This window comes from Brachionichthys hirsutus, chromosome 21, assembly GCF_040956055.1.
Source record: "Brachionichthys hirsutus isolate HB-005 chromosome 21, CSIRO-AGI_Bhir_v1, whole genome shotgun sequence".
NCBI classification, from domain to species: Eukaryota; Metazoa; Chordata; class Actinopteri; order Lophiiformes; family Brachionichthyidae; genus Brachionichthys; species Brachionichthys hirsutus.
The window spans coordinates 7,494,483-7,518,158 of NC_090917.1; the positions used below are offsets into that span (position 1 = coordinate 7,494,483).

Genomic DNA, 23,676 nt, shown 5'->3' on the forward strand with positions numbered 1-23,676 from the left:
TCTTTTAAAAGCATTCATGTTTCGATTGGATAATCCAACGTGTCAATACTGTCACAAATCCTGTTTTTAATTTAGAATAGTTACAGATTTCATGAACATGAGTCGATGAGCTCGAGCAAGCGTTAGCGTTAGGTGATAGTGGGAACTTAATGCATAGATTCATGGGATTATTTTATCATTTTGAGTACAAGGGGAACGCAGATGGTACTATATTATTATATTATTATTTATGACAAAGACGCTTGGATTGTTATAGATCGAGGGGAAACGTTACCGATGTTTGCTCAACAATTTAAAGGGGGAAGAATTTATGTTTTTGTGTCCGAGAACGAAAGAAAGAAATCGTGCCATTATACGCCAGGGGGCGCTAGTGCCCTGGGAATGTTGGTCAATCCACATTTATGGTAGCAGAAGAAGAAAAAAAATGGCGTCTCCCGATGTACTGCGCATGCGTCATTGTTTCACACGAGTCGCAGGCGGCATGGCGGAACAGGAGCCGGTTTTGGATCGAGTACAGGTAAAAAAAAAAAGTTTCCTGAACACACGCTGAACCTCATTTACACACACAACTTCGAGAAGAGACGTTTGGATGATTTTATGGAATAGAAAGCTATCAGCTTTTAGCTTTTACTCTGTTTACGTGCTTACTAGCTAGCTAGCTGAGCAGCGCCGACGTTAGAAAGCCGCAATAGGGACATTTGAGTTGCCTGTTAATTTCTGAATTGCGTGATTAATGTCGACATTTGTTCACGCAAGGTGAAGAAGGCCGTTCAAGCTCTGCAGGCTTTCCTGAAAACCAGGTCGACAAAAGAGTCCCTGTTCCCGGACGACGCGCAGCCGATCAGCGTGCTCTTCACCTTCTGGAGGATCCCCAAAGAGCCGCAGACCATCCGCATGTGAGTCTAATCTGTTATACTATGGTACGCCATTTCTCTATGATGCTTGACAAACTTGAACTGCCCCCCCACAGCCCCTTGCCCCATGGCCAGCGGACCGACACAGAGGAGGTTTGCCTTTTCACCAGAGATGAACCCAAGATGACGCCCGAACAGACCCAGAGGTTCTACAAGAAGCTGCTGGAGGAGCGGGGGGTTAAGAACATCACCGAGGTGGGTGCACGGCCCCGGTGGGAGACGGAAGCTCTCTGCACGTTGACTCCAGCCGAGGTGTGCCCCCCCGTGTCTGGAGCAGGTCATCCCGTACAAGGTCCTGAAGACGGAGTACAAACCGTTCGAAGCCAAGCGGCGTCTGCTGGGGAACTTCGCCATGTTCGTTTCCGACGACCGCATCCGCCGACTCCTGCCTTCCCACCTCGGGAAACATTTCTACCTGAGGAAAAAGTAAGAGGCTTGAACATTCCAGCGGCTCCTTGAGCAGCAATGATCGTGTTTCGGCCAGTTATTGATCGTGTTGATTAGCTTCTGAGGCTCCTGAACGGGTCCGGTGGAACCCGAGGAAGTCAATATGCTGAACTTCACACATACGGTTGCTCCTGAATCAGAAACCGCAGCTGCTGGATTCCCCATTTTCTTTGATTTCATTGATAAAAATGCCGCTTCGAGGGCCTTTTTCCGGCCCCTCTATTTGCTTTAGTTCGTGCATTCTGAACCGATTTCTCTCTTCGCCAGGGAGCCCTTGACCGTGAACCTGCAGAGCAAGCAGTTGGCCAGAGACATCCAGAGGCTCATCCAGGGCACCAACCTGAAGATCAACAGCAAGGGCTCCTGCTGGTGAGAGCCGCTCTGCTCCTCTTCGTACGCCGGAGGGGAAACTAAAACGCTTTTCTGCGCCGCTAAATGCTTCAGAAGATCCTTTGAGCTTTATGCGTTCCATGTTTGCCGAATGAACGGGCGCCACCTCAGCAACCCAGTCAATTCTCTGTAGTGTTTTGAAAAGGGCAGCAGGTGGCGCTATAGCGACTCGATGTAAATCCAGATGGCCCTCCCCTCCCCGTGGAGCCTGTCTCTACGACATTGATACACGACGTCGTACGGCCGTTTCGATAAAGGGCTCCCGTGCGGTTTTTGGCGCTAACGTTCGGTGTCCTGCTTCTGCAGCATGGCGCGCGTCGCTCACTCCGGGATGAGCGCCGACGAGGTGACGGAAAACATCGCGGCGGCCGTCCAAACCGTGACGGCCAAGATGCGCATGGTGAGTGCGTGGAGAGGTGCTCGCTGCTGCTGCCGGTCCTGACGGGGTTTCTGCTGTAGCTTTTTTTTTCTCCTTTGAAGAAGATCACAAAAAACATGGCGGTAATCACACAACTCGGTATTTGAACAAAAACATGTTGTTTAAAAAGCCTCAGAATTGAACCGATCTTTGGAGTTCGAACACACGAGCGGATCCGAGGTGAACCGAAGACACTTTTCTAGACTTGGGGAAACGGCTCAGGGAGAAACTGGCAATGCTACGTTAGCTCCCGCTAACCGTGCTGCCCATGAGGCTGCCTTGCTAATTAGAATTTATTACATGAATCGCTGTTAACAGAAAGGCCCAGTGATGAAGGTCATCCACATCAAGAGCATGAAGTCGGTGGCCTTGCCCATCTACACCTCAAATCTGAGTAACTATGGCGTCGTGGAGGAGGCGGAGCAACGGACGCAGACTTCAAAGGAGCAGGTGAGAACATTTCTACAAGCTCCGTTTGGCAGCTTGTTGGAAGACGGTCGCCGTAAACGGGGCCTTGTGTTTCAGGAAACTGCTCGTGAAACGACTACGGAAGACGCAAAGCAAAGTGACGCCACTGCAGAAGAAGAAGAAATTCCACAGCTGGTTCCCATAGTAACGCCTACCAAGGAGCCTAAAGTGGAGGTCAGTACTGCTTACAGCTCCTACATTAAAATACTTCAACTAGATTAAATACTCATTGGATCAGCTATGGTGGCGCAGTGGTTAGTCCTGTGACCGCACAGCAAGAAGGTACCGGGTTTGAATCCCATCTGTGGAGTCTCTCCGGGTTCCTTCCACCTCCAAAGACAGTTTAGGTGATTGATTGCTGCAAGTTGTCTGAAGTGTGTTTGTGTGTGTGTGTGTACATGAATGGTTGTGTGGCCCCGCGATGCCCTGGCGACACGTCCGAGGTGTACCGTAGCAAGCTGGGAACCGGATGGACGGAGGGTTGAAATGCTCAGAGGATCAGCTGCTGCCGTTTCTTCAGTGAACTGCAGACGTTTGTTTTCTTTGTTTTGCAGAAGCCACTCAAGAAGAAGAGGTTGGCGAGAGCTCCGGGGAGCGCTGCCCTAACAATGGAGACCAGAATGCAGACCAGGCGGTCCAAGAGCGCCAAAGACCCGAAAGTGAAACGAAAAGCGCCCAAAGCGAAATGAGTCTCCACGGAGCAGGAACCTTTTACAGAAAGTCAATATATTCATCCTGATGCTCTTCATCATAAACATTAAGTGAAATCCTTCGTGGCCTCGTTTCTCTTTATTTAAAGGGACATATGAAAACTCACTTTCCCATGTTGCTACGCTATGATGGTGATTTTGGGTCTTTATCGACACAAAACAGCAAAATAAACCATCCAGTCGATCCTTTGTAGTTTGGGTCTTTCTACACGCTGAGCTTGAACGTTGGCTCCTCACTCTTTAATGGGTAATATATGATTCGCTTCGGAGGGAGCTGACGAGTGCTCATCTCTGGTGATGAAGGTTGGTCTGGGTCTGTATTCATCGGTCCCACTGCTGTGTGGGTGTGGAGGGTCATCTGGACTTACTATGGGATGCATCTTGCAAACCCTCGTTTTAATCACACAGATGCTACAGCGTCTTCGAGTTACTGTTAAATGGTGCCTTGATTGAATTTGGCTGTCGAGTGGCTTCCGTGTCTAAAGTGTTTGTTCTTTTAATGCTAAACGGCTACGGAAACGAGTGGAGACGTTTCTCCAGGCGGCTCTGGGAGCGTGTCTTCAGACCCTCAGCGTCTCCATCCTGGGCCGGTGGGGGGGGGGGGGGGGGGGGGGATCCTCTTTCCTCGTCCGTCCATGGGGCTGCTGTTCGTTGCAATGGGGCTGGCGTGGATTCCCATCCTGAAAGAGAAGAAGAGGCAAAGATGGTATGTTCGTGGGTGTTGAATAGCTGGTTGCCATGGAAGCGGCGTGTCTTCCAGCTGTGCAGTCACAAAGCCGGCGTGCTGCTGTTGATCGCCACAGACGCACATTGCACTTTGACCAATGTCACTGCAGCGCGTTCTGCGTGTTTCGTTACACTTTACTGTCCTGCAGGTGCATGAACTGCCGGCACCGGTTGCTTCTGCATCTGGATTTACTCTTTCGATCAAAAAAAAAAAAGAAAATGTCCACATCTGTGCCGCTGGATCCAGCCACGGAGAGGAAGTACGCAGGAGTCGGCCGCTGCAAGTGCTCGTTCTGGTTCGCGGTGGCTCACGACATTCTCGGCCTTTGCGTCATGATGGTGGGGGTGTTCGGAGGGTTGCTCATCCACGACTTGTTCATCTACGCTGGGGCCATCATCATCTTCCTCAGCCTGATCTGGTGGGTGTTCTGGTACACCGGGAACATCGACGTGCCGCCCGAGGAGCTGGAGGACGACGTGGGCCTGATCGAGCTGAAGAGCCGCGGGCTCGGCCACATCGTGAGGCGCGTGTCCGACCGCCTCTCCAGCAGGATCAGGGGCTCTCTTAGGTCCCTCAGAGAGGGCCCGTGGGGCCCCACGGGGGACCACAGACCGGAGGTGTCGCTTTCCACCGTCTGCGAAGGCACCTCCTATTCTAAAGAAGGACAGAGAGAGACGTTGTCGCTTTGAACTAACTCTAAACGACAAGAAGAGACACAACCCGGATCTTCACAAATGTTTTCTGTGGTTGTTCCAGGGATATTGTGTTTCCTCTGTGAACCGGTAATGATTAGACAACACAGATAACATCTGCTTATCTGGCTGGCGATGGGAACTTTGCACACGATTACGTCACAGAGTCACTCGAAGCTCTGAATTAGGCGACAGATATTTCTGCTGTCGTTCGTGAACCGTAGGTGTCCGGGCTACTTACTAATGCAACATGCATCAGATGTACAATTAATTTTTGCACTGTTAAGTCTCCGTGTATTTTAAAGTATTTAAATATTGGAGCAACTTTGAGTATTTGTGATCCGTGCTTGAATATTGTGATATTTTAAAATGAGCGATTTCTCCACTGGAGCTGGTCGTGTTGTCTTTTTAAATACTCCTGAATAATCAGAGCAGTAAACATTTAAAGAGTTCTTGAGTTAAAAAAGACACTTTAAAAATGGACTGTGCTGCAGACAGCAGCTTTAAGAGCTTTATCGTTTTAAAAGGACGGCCCCATATTCTGCAATTAAGTTAATAATGCTAAATAAGAGCAGATTCTTTCCTTCCATGAATAATCGACATTTTCAGATATTTTTCGCCTCACTAAAATGGAAAATTCACCCCCCCCCACACCCAGACACTCCTGCCCACATTTCTGCATAGTACAATTTACAGCCACAAGAATTATCGTTGGCATTGCACCTCTTATCTTCTCACATTGTTGCAGAGATGTGTGTGTGTGTGTGTGTGTGTGTGGGGGGGGGGGGGGGGGGGGGGGGTGCTGGTCAGATCCACCCATCAAAGGGTAAGTAACAGGACACCCATCCTGCAGGGGAACCTGTCGGTGTGGGTGGGTGAGCGTATAATGGAAGGATAATCCTTCACTGCACAATGCGTTTTCCATACTCGAGAAGGGGCACATGTGATATTTGAAGCGTATTACTTGCGTGCGAGGCCCGTGGCTAGGTTTTATTACCACTTATCTATCAATCAGACCAAAACGAAAAACATTTAAAGAGAAATACTAGACCTGAACACAAAAGGAGACCTGACAATAGACGCAAAGGAGCCATAAGGATAACTGTCGGTCAAAGCCGGATCAATGTTCATTAAAGTTCAGCTTTACCTCGGGTTTGTGGCTCAACGTGTGTTTACAATATCTTGCTAGTGATGATAAGTGGTTTATATATAGCATTTTATTTACACCTTCGCGGTGCACAAAGCGCTTTACAATAGGCCTCACACACTCGTTCACACACCAGGGGACAGGCCTCACACACCCGTTCACACACCAGGGGACAGGCCTCACACACCCGTTCACACACCAGAGGACAGGCCTCACACACCCGTTCACACACCAGGAGACAGGCCTCACACACCAGGGGACAGGCCTCACACACCCGTTCACACACCAGGGGACAGGCCTCACACACCAGGAGACAGGCCTCACACACCCGTTCACACACCAGAGGACAGGCCTCACACACCCGTTCACACACCAGGGGACAGGCCTCACACACCCGTTCACACACCAGGGGACAGGCCTCACACACCCGTTCACACACCAGGGGACAGGCCTCACACACCAAGGGACAGGCCTCACACACCCGTTCACACACCAGGGGACAGGCCTCACACACCAGGAGACAGGCCTCACACACCCGTTCACACACCAGGGGACAGGCCTCACACACCCGTTCACACACCAGGGGACAGGCCTCACACACCCGTTCACACACCAGGGGACAGGCCTCACACACCAGGAGACAGGCCTCACACACCCGTTCACACACCAGGGGACAGGCCTCACACACCCGTTCACACACCAGGGGACAGGCCTCACACACCAAGGGACAGGCCTCACACACCCGTTCACACACCAGGGGACAGGCCTCACACACCAGGAGACAGGCCTCACACACCCGTTCACACACCAGGGGACAGGCCTCACACACCCGTTCACACACCAGGGGACAGGCCTCACACACCCGTTCACACACCAGGGGACAGGCCTCACACACCCGTTCACACACCAGAGGACAGGCCTCACACACCGGTTCACACACCAGGGGACAGGCCTCAGTCCCTTGCAAATCAACTTAGATCTCTTCTGCTGTATTTTATGATTATGTTTTGCTTTGGACAATATTATAAATGTATGTTTCAGTCTGTATTTTGGAATATTCCAGTCAATTCCCTGAAGTCTCCTTTTTAAACAATCGCAGGGATTTAAAGATTTAAATATTACAAACACATTGACCTGCGCCTCTAATGGGAATTTAATCACAAATTAGCTGTTGTCATTTGTTTATGCTTTGCTTCATTATAATCCTTTTTAGCTTTTGCGTATTAACTCCCACAGAGGCAGCCTTGGTCATGACGTCACTCCTGTAAGCACATGGCAATACTTATTCCATAACAGCTGTTAGTGTATTTGATTAAAAACAAACAGCTGACCAGATGTGATGTTTAGTTTATACTTTGCCTCCTGTAGTTGCTCAGCATCGCCGGTAGGCGGCGCCCAAGCGCCGGCCGGTGTCATCCAGCGGTTCCAGCGGCGGCAGCAGAGGCGTGGGCGGACCGGGACCGGGAGACGCTGCACAGAGAGTCCTGAACGCCGGGCCGGTTCGGGGGGGACACTCGGAATGGACGCGGGGTGATTTTTTGACATGTTTGTGGGGACACCGCCCTGCTGAACATCTGGAACTGCTCTCACTGGCGCCTCCATGATGCGTGGCGGCGCGGGCTTCATGAAGCGACCGGAGTGAGCAGCGCTGTCCAGGGGGGGGGGGGGGGGGGGGCGCTGGAACACACTTTGAGGTAAGCGGCTTGCCTTGCCGAGCTTCGGGCTCCTCGTGCACCGGCTGCGGACGTGCGCGCACCACGCTGACGGGGTCTCACTGACGTGTGCGTGATTGGATGACAATCATGGATGACATGATTCACCATGGAAGGTCAACGGGATTATCAATAAGGATCTAGCTTGGTGTGCATGAAAGGGTTAGGGTTAGAGGTCGTGATCAGGTAATCAATACCTCTACAGGTGTGATCTGAACAGAGTTCTGCTCCAGAGGGTCACGGCGTCAGCCGCAATGCAATCTGGGAGATATAATATATGATTCGAGCGCTTGAGGAATGTACTGCAGAGCTACCTGTGAACAGCGGAGCATCATGGGAAACCGAAAGGAGACGCGTCGCAGCCTGTTCAGAGCACAGAAGCATAAATGGTGTTTGAGATGCTGCTGCTGTGAAATGTCTTACAGTGTAAAAACCATGAAACAAGACGCAAACACACGCCTCCGCGTGATGCAGCAGGGGTTTGAACCCATGACCTGCTCAGCTGTAAATGGAGAGTTGAGATCATGATGTCTTCAAGCAGTGGAGTCCCCCAGGGGTCTGTGCTGGGGTCAAAGGAGGTCTCTAGAAAAAAACATTTATAGAAATTCAATACGGAAATAAGACTTTTATAACGACATTGGTCATGAGTTTCGTCCTCATTTGGAAACAAAATCGCCTCTCTGGGGTCCCTCGGGTAAAGATCTGGGGGTTTAGTGTGTAATTTGTGTTACGTAACATAATAAGAAATTTAATGGTCTTTAATAAAAACTTTAAAAAAAGTCAGGAATGAACTGTTCAGCTCTTACATCTCCAATTGCTTCCTTTGCTTGAGCGAGAGAATTGATAATAAATATAAGGGGAGCCTAAGGGAAGCATTTTCACTTCAAAGTGTGTACATGTGCTATTTCTCTGCATAGAAAATGACACAAATGAGCAACGGCATATCAAAACGACAGGATTAGTATTATATACACAGAAAAAGCATGAAATATGGAATATGAATAGTATTTAAAGGTGACCCTGATCTCTTCAGAAACCATTTACTCTCAACTGAAGACCAGAAAGCACCGCTGCACACGAGAACTGTCTTCATTATGGTATGTCTTGGCTCGTGAACATGCTTCACCTTGTCTACAGTCGTAAAGTACAACACGCGTACGTGCACGCCTCGGGAACAGGAAGCTGACAGGACGCTGAGGATAGACATGCAGCGTTCGTTGTGCGTGCGTCCGTGTGAATGTGACGTTCGCAGGTTTGATTTCATGCCTTCGTCTCTACTTCTGGAACTGCTGAGCGTGTTTGAACATGCAAAATGGAAGAAAAGTCCCAGCGACAACAGCAGCTGGGATTCTCGGCCGCCGCTCTTGCGTCTTCCTGTCGGTACGGAGTCCTCCGCTGGGCGCACCGGCGTGAAAAGCCGGTTTCGTTTAACAGCAGCCCTCCAGCATTTGTCACTGCGTGTTCCTGATGCAGGGCCTGCAAGCTGCTCCGCTCATCTTTCTTGTGTTTCCTGTCTTCTATGCCAATACTTGTTACCACAGGTGGTTCTGTCATCTGCCTGTCAAGAATTCTAAATATAACCGGAGCAGGAAACAGCAGCCTGCAGAGCCAAGAGCTACCAAGCTGTTTCCTGCTCCGGTTATATATATATTAACTTTTGTTACCCTCGCCGAAGAGGAGGCGAGGGTATTGCAATTGGGTGTGTTTGTTTGTCTGTCTGTCTGTCTTTTTGTCTGTTTGTCTGTTTGTCTGTTTGTCTGTTTGTTTGTTTGTTTGTCTGTCCGAGCGCATAACTCAAAAACTAGTAATCCAATCGACTTGAAATTTTTACACAAGCAAGGTTCTGTCCGTGGCTCGGTCCTCCCCGAGAATGGTGCTGATCCGGATCTGGATCCAGATTCTAGAATCATTTTTACATCTGGAATTGTGCCTGTGCTGTAAACTGCCACTTTAAGAGGGAGGGACACGAATGGCATGATGGGAAAAAGAGTCCAGAAGGAGTCTTGTAGTACGTTCCGGAGCAGCAAGCTAGAGCAGGTTTGGCCCCTCTGATCCGGAAGCCCTGTTTACTGTCTCACAAGATCCAATAGTCTTTTGGAGGCGAGGGTCTGCAATCTCTGATTGTCGTTTTCTAGTTTTACCTTGTATTTCAACTCAGTTAAAATGATGTCAGAAGTCACAATGTCTCATTGTCTCCAACAAGCTCGTTAGTTAACAAGTTATGGATTCTATGCATGGAGGCATCTCAAATTATTCTGCGAGAAAACATGAACAGACAAAGACTAAAGTCAGTCAGATCAGAAAACGTCTGCGTGTACACAGCAAGTACACAAATACAACAAAATAAAGGGAAAGACATGTTGCATCGCCGTTTCAGGAATAATACTGCTTTATTTTGTTTTAGTATTACTCTGTGGAATAAATACACTTTTGAATTTAGTTGCATCCTCTTGATGACAATAATTGTAATCTTAAATCCACATGCCGCTGTGCTGTCGGTTTAATCCGCTAATCCGCTGAATGGTGAGTCTGATAATTACACAGATTGTTGAGGGCTGTGGTTCCGTGGGGGCGTGGGAGGGGGGCCACCAGTGGGTCGTTGGCATCATCGAATGAAGGGCGTGCTATCTTTCCTTTATATTTTTACAAGTCAACCTTTTGCTTCCATAGGAACCGCCATCTTTTTCTTGAACCCTTGCTGGGAGGGATCTTGATCTACGTCATAAACTGACCTCCAAACTGCTCCTTCATGTCCGCTTGATGACATTGAGCCAGAGTTCTCCGGACTCCTCTATGAAGAGCCTCAATGAAACCACATTTTCTCTTTATAAATATTCTGCCCCCCCCCCCTCTATTTCCCCCCTGATGTGCAATCTGTGGGCAATTACCGCTGAGTTTTCATACGAGGCCAGCCAACAGAGGAAGCTGCTTTGAGCTCGCAGCAGCAGGGAAGGCGGCTGGGAGGAGGGACGGCGGGCTTCTGAGGGGGGGGGGGCCTTCACTATTCTCCATGCATCCTGCCTGTCTCTCTGTCTCTCCATGTGGGACAGTCTTTACTCTGGTTTCGTGGTCATTTATTGAGTTCATGTTATCAGACTGTCGTCCATTTGATGGCGTCTCCTGACTCACAGAGCGGATTGCCATCACAAAAAGAAAACGGTGAGGGGGGGAGAGGTTCAGAGTGCTGCTTAAATGAAAGAATCTTTGAATATTATTGTGTTGACATTCGTTACCTGCGCGTTTCCATGCCTAAATGGAAATGCCTCAGCCTCCAAGGCTAGAGTCAGGGATCATCGTCAGGACAAGTCTTGTTTGGGTGCTGAGGGGACGCCTTTGTGTGGATTCTGTCTTGGAAGGTCAGGAAGATTCAGCCGCACCACTGTTCAGTGTACAGTATTACCCTATAGGCACCCCAGGATGGATGGATGGATGGATGGATGGATAGATAGATAGATAGATAGATAGATATATAGATACATATATGGATATATGGATATATAGATAGATGACAGATAGATAGATAGATAGATAGATAGATAGATATATAGATAGATGGATAGATGGATAGATAGATAGATGATAGATAGATAGATAGATAGATAGATAGATAGATAGATAGATAGATAGATAGATAGATATATAGATACATATATGGATATATGGATAGATAGATAGATAGATGGATAGATGGATAGATAGATAGATGATAGATAGATAGATAGATAGATAGATAGATAGATAGATAGATGGATAGATGGATAGATAGATAGATGATAGATAGATAGATAGATAGATGATAGATAGATAGATAAATAGATAGATAATGCATTTTCCTCTCAGTTTTTATTGAAGAGACAGAATCTTTTAAACATGTTGCTGCATCCTGTTTCAAACCTGAGAGGAAAGTTCTCAGACTGTGAGCCTCAAACATCAATAAGAAGAAATGATGTTGCCGAGATGCCACTTCCTGCTGGGGGGGGCAGGTGACACCCACGTCACCGTCCAATCAGAGCCTCTTTGGGCTGACAGCAGAGCAATGTCATGTGGTGCACAGCACAGAGATTATAGCCCCTAATCTGCCTGTCATGAAAATCTAACTAGATATTAAAAAGAGAGAGATCTTGATCATAGAGTAAAAAAATGTTTGATGTTGGAAACTAGATGGAAAAGGAGGAGACTGATTCTGGATCGTTTGTTCTTTGGCTGCATGAGGAACTATAAGGAAACTGACAGCGGCTGTCTGGTGAGTGTTCTGATACTATATGCATGCAATTGTGTGTGCAGGATGCTTCACTGTGTAAGTACATCTGACTGTCAGCATGCATGCACACACACACACACACACACACACACACACGCAGCATAACAAGCACAGAAGGATGTGGTCATTGATTGTTCTATTTGCAGCGGTGTGTTTAAGCAGGCTCTTCCAGATTCGACCACAGTAAGGCCAAAACACTGGCGAGTGAAATAAAGAGTCCGGTTGCCTGTCGGGCTGCTCTATGTTTGCATATCTAATCATTATGTTGAGTAAAAAAATCAGAGTTAGCGCAGTCAAACAGCATTTACCCCCCTTACAGATTTCTTCACACCACATCCACGCTCCCAGTAGATCAATATGCACTGGAACAAGAAGGGCTGCGATGAATGGCTTTGTTCTCTCTCCTGCAGGGGAACACGCTAGCTGAAGCTCTCGTTGCTTTAAGTAAACACACCTTTTATTTGTCCAAGCATCCACCTTCTACAGCCACCTGTTCACGCCTGTTCTGCAGGCATTGCTGCGCAAAGGCACAGGGAAAATGCAGCCGATCACTATGAAAACAGACGAGAAAGCCGAGGCAGCGGGACAGGGAACGATTCCATCGGCTCAAACTGGAAGGAAGTGGACGCCGAGAAGTCCAACAGCTGCAGGGCTTTCAGGCCGCCAATAATTATCATCTCCAGCTCGACATAAGATGATGCTTTTTTTTTTTTTTTTTTTTTGTGGAAGTAGATTATTATGGGAGTCACTTCCACTCGTAGCACGCCAACGCGCTTGCATCCGCTCGTTGGCTCTCTCCAGGGTGTCCCATTATCAGGTAATGGTCCACTGCTGCTCAATCACTTCCTCTTGGACTGAGAGTCATTTCATTCAAGTGAATGGGGAAATAAATGGAGACAGAATGATGATGGAAAGAAGAAGACGACCAATCACGGGCTTGATTCACCCCAACAGGCCTTTACTACTATTTCACAATAGGGAGAAGCCTCTTGCATGTCTTAGTTCGAGAGGAGACGCTTGCATACGAGACGTCGAGCACCGTGTTGCGTTACTGAAAGCCCAGGATCAATAACAGGCCGGAATTACATCATCCAGCAGCTTCAAACGTGGATTAATCTGTTCCTCCACACCACATCGGTCCGGACCTGAACCACATGCACACAAACACACACACACACACACACACACTTAGATCACTCAAGTCCCTGAACATGTTTTCAAACCCGTTTCCTCTGGTTGTGTCTTCCAGCTGGGAGGCAGCGAGCATGGATGAGCCGGGCAGCAGCGGCAGCCTGCAGAGGACAAAGCCTCCATGGCTAAAAGTGGACCCCCCAGCCATCCAGCTAACGGCAGAAGACCCGCCCACACTCATTCAGGTAAACCTAAAAAAAAATAGTCCAAAAAATAGAGCTGGAGTTATAATATTTGTTTATATAAGTAGAAGAAATCATGTAAAACTGTAATAAAACATGATGTGTGCTGAGGAAGATTGAGAGACAGTCAGTCACAGTATTTTACTTATGTCATATACATAGGTGTGTGTGTGTGTGTTACAGCCGCTAACGCGCCTACGCAGTGTCAGCATGCCAGGAGAAAACACTCAGGCCTCCATCACTGCCGTGGAATCCTCCAGCAACTACCTCAGACCCCCCCTGGAGAGACTACCATCCTTCACACAATCCATCAAGAGGTCACACACACACACACATCTACACACACGCGCCTCTCCTCTCTGCAGATATCTTCCAGTCTATTATTTCTGAATCTAATATCTCTTCTCCCATAATACAAATCTAACAAATCTAATTTTAGCTGCTTCCTCCTTTTTTTTTTTTAACACAAATTAATCTTTCTCTCTTTTTTCCTCTCTTGTCCTCCCTTTTCTTTGATCTCTGCCTTATTTGCAACCTGCTGTTCGGCCTTTGCCCGCCTGTCCTCTTCCGCTAATCCGTGCTAAGTGGGAAAAGGGTGCGCTTTGAGCGAGTCAACACGGTTCCCCCGAAGGGCCAGAGGAGCCCCAGGAGGGTGTCAGCTGTCCGAAGACGGTCCTGTATCCCCAAAATACTGAGCGGAAGGCGTTCATCCATACCCAAACAGATCATCAGGTACAGGCGAGGAGGAGGAGGAGGAGGCGGGAGGGGAGTGGTCTTTGTAATGACAGGAGTCTAGCTGGCGTATCCTCACATGCTCTGCGTCACATGACATGAATGTCCTGCTGCAGAGCAAACAGGTTCAATCTAAACCTCTGCAGCCGCCGCTCTAGTGAATGAGTGCGTGGTTTCACGTCCAGGCACGCTTTAGCACACTCCCTCCCCGCTCTTCCTCCCCCAATGACGTCTCTCCCGTTTCCTGTGAAGAGCTGGCGTGTTTAAGGGAGGCTGGTGTTTATTCTCCACACAGAGAGAGGGAGGGAGAGAGGGACCTCATTGATTGTCTCTGGTTGGGGGGGGGTGGGGTAGTCAGTTTTTATCAGCGTTTTAACGGCGCCGGTGATGAACGCTCTACCTCAGCACAGACCCAGCCCCCCTCAGGCATGACCCTGACTCTGAACCCTTCCCCCGGCTCTCTGGACAGGTGAGTCTGGAGATACGATACTCAAGATCAAGGATACTTCAGCCAGATGATGGCAAATGTATCGTTTCATTGCTGTGGAGGTAGAATATTTTATCATCTACACATAGTACAAGTAAAACTGCAGAATAAAGTTTGAATTGAATATTCCACATTAAAGGTTGCAATTCAGTGTAGATACATTTCAAATCTTGCTGAAGTAAATAATTATTCTTACCAGAGCAGCAAAATGTACTTAAAGCGTTAAAGGTAAAAGTACGGCTTCTACAAGGGTGTAGCTACAGCTTTTTAAACGTCTAAATTTCTTCTTTATAGTTTCCCTAATGGAACAGAAATGGAAATTGGAAGTACTTTTAATTTGTATTTCGCTATAGAACCTAAATAAATGTCATTTTTTGGGACCCACCGCTGTCTGCTTTGATGAGTTGGTGCAGACGATATCATTTAATTAGGTTTGCGTGAAATAATGACTGTGCTAAAACGACAAACGTTTCAGCTGTTTTATCTCTATCTATCTTCGTCTGTGGACTGGAGCCGTGCCTCTCATCCTCATCTCCCTCGTGGAACGGGAGCTATCCAAACCTATCATTTCAGCACACAGGTCCTACACCTTGAGGATAAGAAGCTAATCCGCGTGGTTTAATCTGGCCCCAGGGTTTCGTGGCCGAGGCTCGGTGCTGTCGTCAACGCCACGCAATGTTTTATGTGTTTGTACCATCGGCAAATGATTTTTACGGATGATCTATAGTGGGAGCTCCAGTGGTGTTCATATCTCTGTGCGTCTCAGAGGGGCCCAGCCTGAACCCAGATCTGCCCTGTTTCTTACACTTTCCACCCCCTCCTTGCCCCTGCGCAGCCTTAAAAGGCTTCCCCAGATGGCGTCTTTCTTGACGACAAGGTTTGAGTGTTTATATACTGAGCATTCTGCTCTCCAAACAGTCTCTCAAGAGTGGCCTCCTCTTCCTGAACACGCACTGCTTCATGGTGGGGTGGGGTGCAGGGGGGGGGGGGGGGTAGACACACACTGGCCTGCTGCATCCTGGTCACTGGCCAGCAGAGATGCAGTCATCCTAACCTCCATCTGGAGAACGTTTAAGAGGACTCGTGCTTTTGAAATACATTTTATACGGGATGTTTTCCGTTCACTCATAATGCTTTTTTTTTTTTTTTTTGACTACGCTGTTGTAGTCTATTTAATAAGAACCAAAGACGGCTTCACATTTAAGGCTTACAAAACCAGATGGTCTGTCTTTTTACATGCATGGCTCTCCTCAAGAGCAAAAAAAAAAAGCAATCAAATAATGATCCAATTAACCCAACAGCTAATCTCCTTCAAGCAGCTGCAGGCCATCGACCAATCAGCATCTTGTTCTGTCAGCGGGAGGGCGGGGCAGTACAGCTGGGTCTGACAGCGTGGCCCCAGAATATGAACAGAATGAAGAGAATTAGAGCAACGTTTCTTCTTATTTAAACCTTTAATTGCTAACTTAGCCTGCTCTTTATTGAGTCACCACATAATCTCCCATGAACATGGGATGAAGATCATCAGCAGGATCAAAAATATCTTTGTTTTTACACTCTGAATGACATTCCAGACGCGGCACAAACGCGCTTTCTTGTCACCTTCATCTGAAGTTCCTGCTGAGTTCTCTCTGCGATGAGCTGAAATCACGGAAGCAGTCTTCCCCTGACCAGCGTGTCTTTCTTCAGGGGCACGGCTGACTGGTTTGGGGTGAGCAAGGACGGCGACGGCACGCAGCGATGGAGGCGGAAGAGTCTGCAGCACTGCAGCCATCTGTACGGGGGCCTGAAGGCACAGGTGATGCGGGAGCTGGAGCTGCACAGCCAGGACGACCTCTCCCTCGCCAGCACCGAGACCCCCCCTCCCCTCTACCTCCCATCCCACCGCCACCATGGCATGCAGAGGGTAGGATGGCACCTGGCGGCAGGACTTTTTAATCTTTCATTCCTTTACCTTTCCTCCATCACTCTTTGTGTGTGTGCAGATCGTAGACCCCCTTGCCCGGGGTCGTGCCTTCCGTGTGGTGGAAGACGTAGACGGCTTCAGCGTCCCGCAGATTCCCATCACACCCGGCTCTGCCTCCGTCTGCTCCTTTTCCAGCTCCCGCTCTGCCCTCAACAGAATTCCACACCGGCGCAAACGGGAGTCTGTTGCAGTGATGAGTCTCAAAGCGGCGGCGGCGTTAATGAAGGTGGGCTTCCAGCGCTTGGTAACATATCAGCTGTTATTGGGGTAGATTCCTACAGCCTGCTCCAATCGCCACCTCGACGTTACCGACAGTTCCTTTTCTTCTGAAACTGAGAACTTGTTATTTTCTGCACACATTAAGGTCGTCTGTGTCCGCTAATACGTTTAAATGGTTACAGTAACTAATCATCCTCCATCTCATACACATATGAATGTATGACTTTATTCATCTGTGGCCTCATGTATCAAGACTTGCATGGATTTCCTACTGAAACATGGCATACGCTCAAATCCAGAAAACGGCGTACGCACCAAAAAAATCCGGACGCACAAATCCATCCAAGCACATTTCCTTCATACGCCCCAATCAACGTGGACTCGAGCGCACATGTTTGGAGTAGCAAACCCCGCCCTGTCCACGCCTATTTACATACCGGTACGCAAATCATATGTAAATGACCTCTGCACCTGAGACTCCTTTGTCTGCGCGATCAGAAAATTAAAACAAAAGGATGAGTAAATCCGGAAATAAGAGAAACTTCACCGAAAGCGATTTAGAGACGCTTTTAAGAAGTGGAGGCGCGCAGAAATATATACGGTTTGGTTCGCTGTCCTCCGGTATAAGCGGTAAACACGAGAGGAGTGCGTGGGAGAGCGCGTGCATGTGGGCTAGACTGGGATTACTGGTTTCCCCCCCCCCCCACATGTGTTTCAGCTATCTGAAGAATTTCAGTCAGAATATTCCAGAGGTGCAAAGATAATCCACTGATGGACAAATGTCTTGCTGCTATGCAACCATCATGTAGTCAGGAATCCTCTAGAATCTGGGTTAATCTAGAGTCTAGATTAACTGTCAGAACCAGGACACACTCTTTACTTCTGTGTCACCAGTACTGATGATGATGATGATGATGATGATGAAAATGTATTTGTAAGGGTCGCACATTAGGAGACGGCCCAGCTGGACGATGTCACAAACGGAGTTTCATGCCCCCGAGTTTCTTTGAAGACGACACTTTGGACTTCCCTGATGATCTGGACTCGTCCTTCTTCACCAGAGTGAGCATTTTACACATTTATTAGTTTTCAAAGGGACTTTCAGCACGCGCAGCCACTCGTTGTATTCTACAGCCTGCACTCACACACACACACACACACACACGTTAGAAGTGATTTCTGTAAAGCCGCTCAAGCCTTTCTTCTTCCAGGTGCTTGATGGTGGATTAGAACCGGCTGTTGACTGAGTCTCTGCACACGAATAACAGTTTCTGTCCCTCCAGGATGGGCTGCAGGACGATCTGTCCAGCTACGCTGATGACGTCTTTGAGACGCCATCAGAGGCGGCCCTCCAACAGCTGGATGACGGCGAGCTCACAGGAAGCGCGCTGGACAAGAACGACTTGGAAAGAAGTCACCTGATGCTGTAGGTCAACGTGAAACCTTAACACGCTGCTAAAATTCCTGCCCCCCCCCCCTCAAACATCTTCACACACTAAATGAATTTCTCATTCAAGGCCCTCGGAGCGAGGCTGGAGGAAGGCCAAAGATGTATCTCTGGTCCAACCTAAGGTGCGTCTGAAACAGGAAGTGGTGAGTGTCGCCGCCCAGCAGCGGGGTCAAAGGATCGCCGTCCCCGTTAAGAAGCTCTTTGCCAAAGAGAAGAGGCCCTACGGGCTCGGCATGGTGGGTCGTCTCACAAACCGGACGTACCGGAAACATATCGACAGCTTTGTCAAGAGACAGATCGAAGACTTGGATGATCACAGGTAAGACGGCTAGTCCCCCCCCCCCCCAGATAATCCTATGATGTGAACTTGTAAAGGAAAAGAGAGTCATAAATCGTCCCCCTGTCCTCTCTAGGCCATTTTTTACCTACTGGATCACATTCGTCCATTTGCTCGTCACCATTCTGGCCATCGCTATCTACGGCATCGCCCCTGTGGGCTTCTCTCAACATGAAACGGTTGACTCTGTGAGCATATTTTACTGTGTTCTTTCATATTCTATCGGGATACTGTTGGAGAATTATAGGAAACGTATGACTTGGCAGAATCGGTGACACTGCTTCCTGAATTTTATTTCTAGGTGTTGAGGAACAAGGGCATTTATGAAAACGTCAAGTTTGTACAACAACAAAACTTCTGGGTGGGTCCGAGCTCTGTGAGTATCTTCCTGAAGCCTTTAAGTATAATCGTGCACAGATTGACTCGCGTGAACCTGGAGGGCGTTTTGCAGTTTAAAGACGTTTGTTAAAGAACCCTTAACCCTAGTATCTAGAATGCTGAGAAATAAATATTAGTAAGCTGAATAATTAAATGTTGGAATTTAGAAAATGTTAAATAAATTGTTGAATGGAATCCTAAATAGCAAATAACAAATATGCTGGTAGACAATATGTAAATATATACAAATTATCCGTAAGAAATAAATGCAAGGCTTGAAAATGTGAAAGTAATTAAAAGTAATTGGATAAATAGGGAAAATTGAAGGTGTTAATCTTGAGTCTGATTCTCTGCGGTTCCACAGGAGGCGCTGATCCACCTGGGAGCCAAGTTTTCTCCCTGCATGCGTCAAGACCAAGAGATCCACAAACTGATCCAGGAGAAGAACGCGAAGGAGAGAGAATCCGCCTGCTGCGTGAGGAACGACCGCTCTGGCTGCCTGCAGACTCCACGGGGGGAATGTTCGGTGGGTGACGTCCCCGGGCCGACCCGCAAGGGCATCTGTCTCTACCAAAGACGACACTCATCATCGTCGTCATCTCTTGTCTTCCACTGCAGAGCACCCTGGCAGTGTGGGTGAAGTGGCCTCAGCACCACAGCGCCCCCTATCTGAACGGTACGCTCCGCCACCACGGTTCAGTCTGCCATCAGGACCCGAGGTAACGTAGAGAGGCCTCTCTGTGGCCGGAGCCTTTTGACCTTTCATGGATTACGCGAGCATTGTAGTCCTCGTAATCCAGACCCGGTCTGATTTTGTAGAACTTGTCTGGAGCCAGCTTCCGTTTCGCCTCACGAGTGGCCTGCTGACATCACCGAGTGGCCAGTGAGTACAGTCAGAGTGTCATTGAGCACCAGCCGCGACCGCATCAGCAAGGACTGCTGTTGGAAGGTCTAAATGCAGCACGTTATGGTTATGATCTGTAGGTTTGTACGAGGTTCAGCTCTGGGAATCACACCAACCTCCCCCACATCGACTGCACCATCACAGGCCGGCCCTGCTGCATCGGCACCAAAGGACGGTGAGGATCGGTCGGTGAAGCTAGCGCAGCGTTACCGGCGATGCAGTGTTTAGCTCCGGGGCTAAAGCTGCACATAAAGTAGAGGAGCTTATGCTAATGAGCCATAGCCTCAGAGGATCAGACTGTAGAAAACATTTCAGCTGACTGAAAGCCACTGCACATTAATTTTATTATCGTTTATTCTGGGAACTGTTTTGTCTTTTAGATGCGAAATCACTTCAAGAGAGTATTGTAACTTCATGCGCGGCTACTTCCATGAGGAGGCGACTCTCTGCTCACAGGTAGGGCCGGCGGGCTCATCGTTACGGCTGCAACCTCAGGAGTCTTTATTCAACCGCTACGCAACAAAAAGTGAGGCTCGGACGCGGCCTCGGCACCGCTACGGAGGCCGCTGTCTTGTAGGCACCATGCGCTGACCTATGCGCCACTGCCGCTGATAACTAGGAGGAGCCGTGAATGAATTTAAAGTTCATATATTCCACCATCGGCTAACGGAACTTAACTCTGAGTGTCGCTCTCCCTCTCCCTAAGGTGGCCTGCATGGACGACGTCTGCGGATTGCTGCCCTTCCTCAACCCACAGATCCCAGACCAGTTCTCCAGGCTCTGGCTGGCTCTCTTTCTGCATGCAGGGTGAGAGTGAGCGACGCGAAAACCTTTTTAACGTCCCAACTCGGACCTAAAGACGTCCGCGTGTCTGTGCCTGCAGGATCCTGCACTGCCTGGTGTCGGTGGTTTTCCAGATGACCGTTCTGAGGGACATGGAGAAGCTGGCTGGCTGGCTGAGGATCTCCATCATCTACCTGCTGAGTGGCATCGCAGGAAACCTGGCCTCGTCCATCTTCCTGCCTTACAGAGCAGAGGTACGGCGCACGCCGGAGCTGAACTCGGGAGGATGCGCCGTAAAACACAAGTCTAATTTATTTTGCCCCCCCCCCTCCCTCAGGTGGGTCCTGCAGGCAGCCAGTTTGGCATCCTGGCCTGCCTCTTTGTGGAGCTGTTACAGAGCTGGCAGATCCTGGAGCGGCCGTGGCGGGCTTTTGCCAAGCTGCTGGTCATCTTGGTCTTCTTCTTCTCCTTCGGTTTGCTTCCTTGGATTGACAACTTCGCCCACGTTTGCGGGTTTGTGTCGGGCTTCTTCCTCTCCTTCGCATTCTTGCCGTACATCAGGTAAGCGTCGACGGGGGTGTGCGTCCTTTGTTTTTGTTTCTGACTAGAATGGCACTCGGTAGAACAGATATCGAACGATAGTGATAGTGATAAGACAAATCATCTGTATGGATGTAACTAATCTATATGCATGCGTAACACTGTAGAAAGCTAAGTGCAGTATGTGCTTCACTGATTGATTTCTAGTTAACATCCTGATCGATTGATTATTTCCAGCCAAACAAAAATTAGACCAAAACAAAATCTTACATTTAGAACAATTTCCAGGATGTACCTTTTTATAGGATCCGTCTGGTCTGCATTCTCTGTTTTTTCCATTAAGGAAAAGGTGGGGGGGGGGGGGAAATCTCCCCATATTTTCAGGCTCCTGGATCTGGATTCTGCTCCGTGTTGAAATGTCATTGATTTGTCTGTGGCTCAACGTTATATAAGTATAAGCTCCTGAGTGAAGACGCTGATTTTTCACGTGTTCTGGTGAAAAACTAGCATAATTAAATTATAATTATAGTTAAACCTAGCTGAGCGTCTCCTGAATGTATCTGGCGTTTTAACGACTGTCTCCAAAAGAGAATTCATCAGCAATATGTTGATCTTTTGGGATCAAATGTAGTCATTCCAGTCCAAATCAATGCATTCACCTTCAGTCTGGCTTTCAGGAAGTGTGCGTGTCCGTATGTGTGTGTGTGTGTGTGTGTGTATGTGTGTGTGTGTGTGTGACATTAATCCTAAACCTTCTGAAAATTCAGAAATATTCTTTATGTAACCTCAGAGGCTTCATTTGCTCTTCTTTCGTGATGAAGTGAGCTTCTTCTTCTTCTTCTTCTTCCTCAGCTTTGGCCGTTTCGACATGTACCGGAAGCGGGTCCAGATCTGCGTCTTCCTGCTCGTCTTCCTCGGCCTGCTCGCCGCCCTGGCCGTCCTCTTCTACGTCTACCCCGTGAAGTGCGACTGGTGCGAGCGCCTCACCTGCATCCCCATCACAGACGAGTTCTGCGAAAAGTACGACCTGAACGCACACCTCCCCTGAGCATCGTCAGCTGGCCTCTGGTGCCGGACCCGTCAGAACACTTCGGACTGTTGATGAAGTTCCGACCGAGCGGAATAAGTTCAGGATTTCACGTTGGACGTATTTGTTGGCTCTTTTTTTAATAGGTACAGCAGACGTGCTGTGAAGGCTAAGCATGAAGGCCTTGTAGTATTTGCTAAAAACCCAGCTATGTAAAGTTGTAATGAGCGATAAGCTGGTTGGGGTGTGACTGATCTCTAGCTGGACTAACAATGACCAGTCACTCTGGAGCAGGGTGAGAAAAACATTTGCATCCTGCCAAAAAGTGCCCTTTTCTACTTTTTTTTATTGCCGTCTGAAGAATTCAGTCCAATTCCTGGATGTCATTTAAAACTCGACATTAAAGTACGTCAACGTGCCTTATTTATATACACGAGTGAATTTGTGTCTGTTTTTGTCAGAATCATTTCATTTAGTGAAAGTCCATCTCTTCTGCCAGGCTTCCTTTAAGGCTTCCATCTATTTCAAGGTGTACAGCACAGAGAGGCGGGGCTTTGTCACCTGTCTTTTTAATAAATAAAATTAAAAGGATATGCAGAAACACCTGCGTGTATCTGGTGAATGTAAAGAGCACCGACGCGGTTCCGTTTGCGTAACCGCCATTGTTTTAATCAGCTGATTGATCATGCATTGTTTCCTTCCGTTATACATACAGACGTTGCATCAGTGACGGGCTCCATCAGTGCAGTTTAACCCGGTCAGAGGGGGGGGGGGGCTGTAAATCAGCAGTCCACTCTTCCAGGATCACTAGTATACTGTGAATATTTGACCCCCTTAAAGCTCACACGTCTTTCCTCTTCATCTGTTTCCTACTCATCGTACCACCGCCGATATGCAAAGAATGACCAGTCAAATATGAATGTGTGTTAAAGGTCACCTTTAACCTCACACTTCTGAAATTATAAAGTCTTAAATCTCTCATAGGACATTCTATTTTTTCTATGACACTCATCCATGGTTCTTCAAAGAGCCTGAGGGGAATCTTTATTTCCTGAGTGGCCACTAGATGGCGTCCTGTTACTTCCTGCTGAGGGCATAAAGCTTGAATTCGTGTTTCTGTGGGATTTGAACGTCATTAATTAGCGTACAGAACTCTTAGAGCTGCTCTTTGCTGCTTCCTGTTAAACCAATGGGCTCGGTCATTCTGCCCCTTCTGGTCTCTGAGTTTGAGCACGCACACGCACACGCACACGCACACGCACACGCACACACGGGATTGCTCTGGCATTCATTAATTCTAGCCTGTAATTGAGTCTAAATAAGAATGTGCTTATGCTTAGAGAGGATCTCTGAGAGCACAAACAGTCGGTGCCGGTCTGCATGCAAAACAGAAGACACATATAAGGTCCCATATCACACCGTTTTCCTATAAAGTTAACGCAGTTTCCAGACACTTGTATGAAATATCTGTGACAATTTGGTCAAAATAGCAAACAGATGATGGACAGTGTCCCTCTTTTCTGTCTCAAACTGCTCTGAAAATGAAACTGAAACTAATTAATATAGTCCATTAATAATTGTGCTTCTTTCATCC

At 48.2% G+C, this 23,676-nt stretch overlaps 3 protein-coding genes across 4 annotated transcripts; all 3 read left to right on the top strand.

Moving 5' to 3' along the window:
- The first annotated feature begins 470 nt into the window (after positions 1–470).
- rsl1d1 (ribosomal L1 domain containing 1) lies at positions 471–3,516 on the top strand. 2 transcript variants are annotated; one of them, XM_068754609.1, is made up of 9 exons: positions 471–517; positions 757–896; positions 971–1,109; positions 1,192–1,340; positions 1,629–1,730; positions 2,058–2,151; positions 2,488–2,619; positions 2,695–2,811; positions 3,192–3,516. In XM_068754609.1, exons 1-9 carry the CDS (start codon positions 482–484, stop codon positions 3,324–3,326), a joined length of 1,044 nt encoding a protein of 347 aa, XP_068610710.1. In that variant the 5' UTR covers positions 471–481; the 3' UTR covers positions 3,327–3,516. The 2 variants fall into 2 exon arrangements, with proteins under 2 accessions (XP_068610710.1, XP_068610709.1); XM_068754608.1 differs by having other exon boundaries at positions 2,488–2,811.
- Positions 3,517–4,292: 776 nt separating this feature from the next.
- LOC137910337 (transmembrane protein 238-like) lies at positions 4,293–4,763 on the top strand. The gene has a single exon (XM_068754774.1). It carries the CDS (start codon positions 4,293–4,295, stop codon positions 4,761–4,763), a length of 471 nt encoding a protein of 156 aa, XP_068610875.1.
- Positions 4,764–13,151: 8,388 nt separating this feature from the next.
- Positions 13,152–22,447, top strand: LOC137909937 (inactive rhomboid protein 1-like). The gene is made up of 19 exons (XM_068754367.1): positions 13,152–13,262; positions 13,443–13,576; positions 13,845–13,991; positions 16,168–16,384; positions 16,464–16,670; positions 17,603–17,725; positions 17,947–18,089; positions 18,181–18,432; positions 18,527–18,638; positions 18,752–18,826; positions 19,193–19,354; positions 19,447–19,547; positions 19,648–19,711; positions 19,813–19,907; positions 20,113–20,188; positions 20,439–20,539; positions 20,616–20,769; positions 20,853–21,076; positions 21,908–22,447. The coding sequence occupies exons 1-19, from the start codon at positions 13,152–13,154 to the stop codon at positions 22,101–22,103; spliced, it is 2,694 nt and encodes an 897-aa protein (XP_068610468.1). The 3' UTR covers positions 22,104–22,447.
- Positions 22,448–23,676: the final 1,229 nt, after the last annotated feature.

Bases quoted from the DNA above. Each gene is read 5' to 3' on its own strand.
- rsl1d1 (XM_068754608.1), top strand. From the start codon at position 482: ATGGCGGAACAGGAGCCGGTTTTGGATCGAGTACAG. The intron at 1,341-1,628 runs GTAAGAGGCTTG...TCTCTTCGCCAG, and splicing joins CATTTCTACCTGAGGAAAAA to GGAGCCCTTGACCGTGAACC. The intron at 1,731-2,057 runs GTGAGAGCCGCT...CTGCTTCTGCAG, and splicing joins AACAGCAAGGGCTCCTGCTG to CATGGCGCGCGTCGCTCACT.
- LOC137910337 (XM_068754774.1), top strand. From the start codon at position 4,293: ATGTCCACATCTGTGCCGCTGGATCCAGCCACGGAGAGGAAGTACGCA.
- LOC137909937 (XM_068754367.1), top strand. From the start codon at position 13,152: ATGGATGAGCCGGGCAGCAGCGGCAGCCTGCAGAGGACAAAGCCTCCA. The intron at 18,433-18,526 runs GTAAGACGGCTA...TGTCCTCTCTAG, and splicing joins GAAGACTTGGATGATCACAG to GCCATTTTTTACCTACTGGA. The intron at 18,639-18,751 runs GTGAGCATATTT...TTTTATTTCTAG, and splicing joins AACATGAAACGGTTGACTCT to GTGTTGAGGAACAAGGGCAT.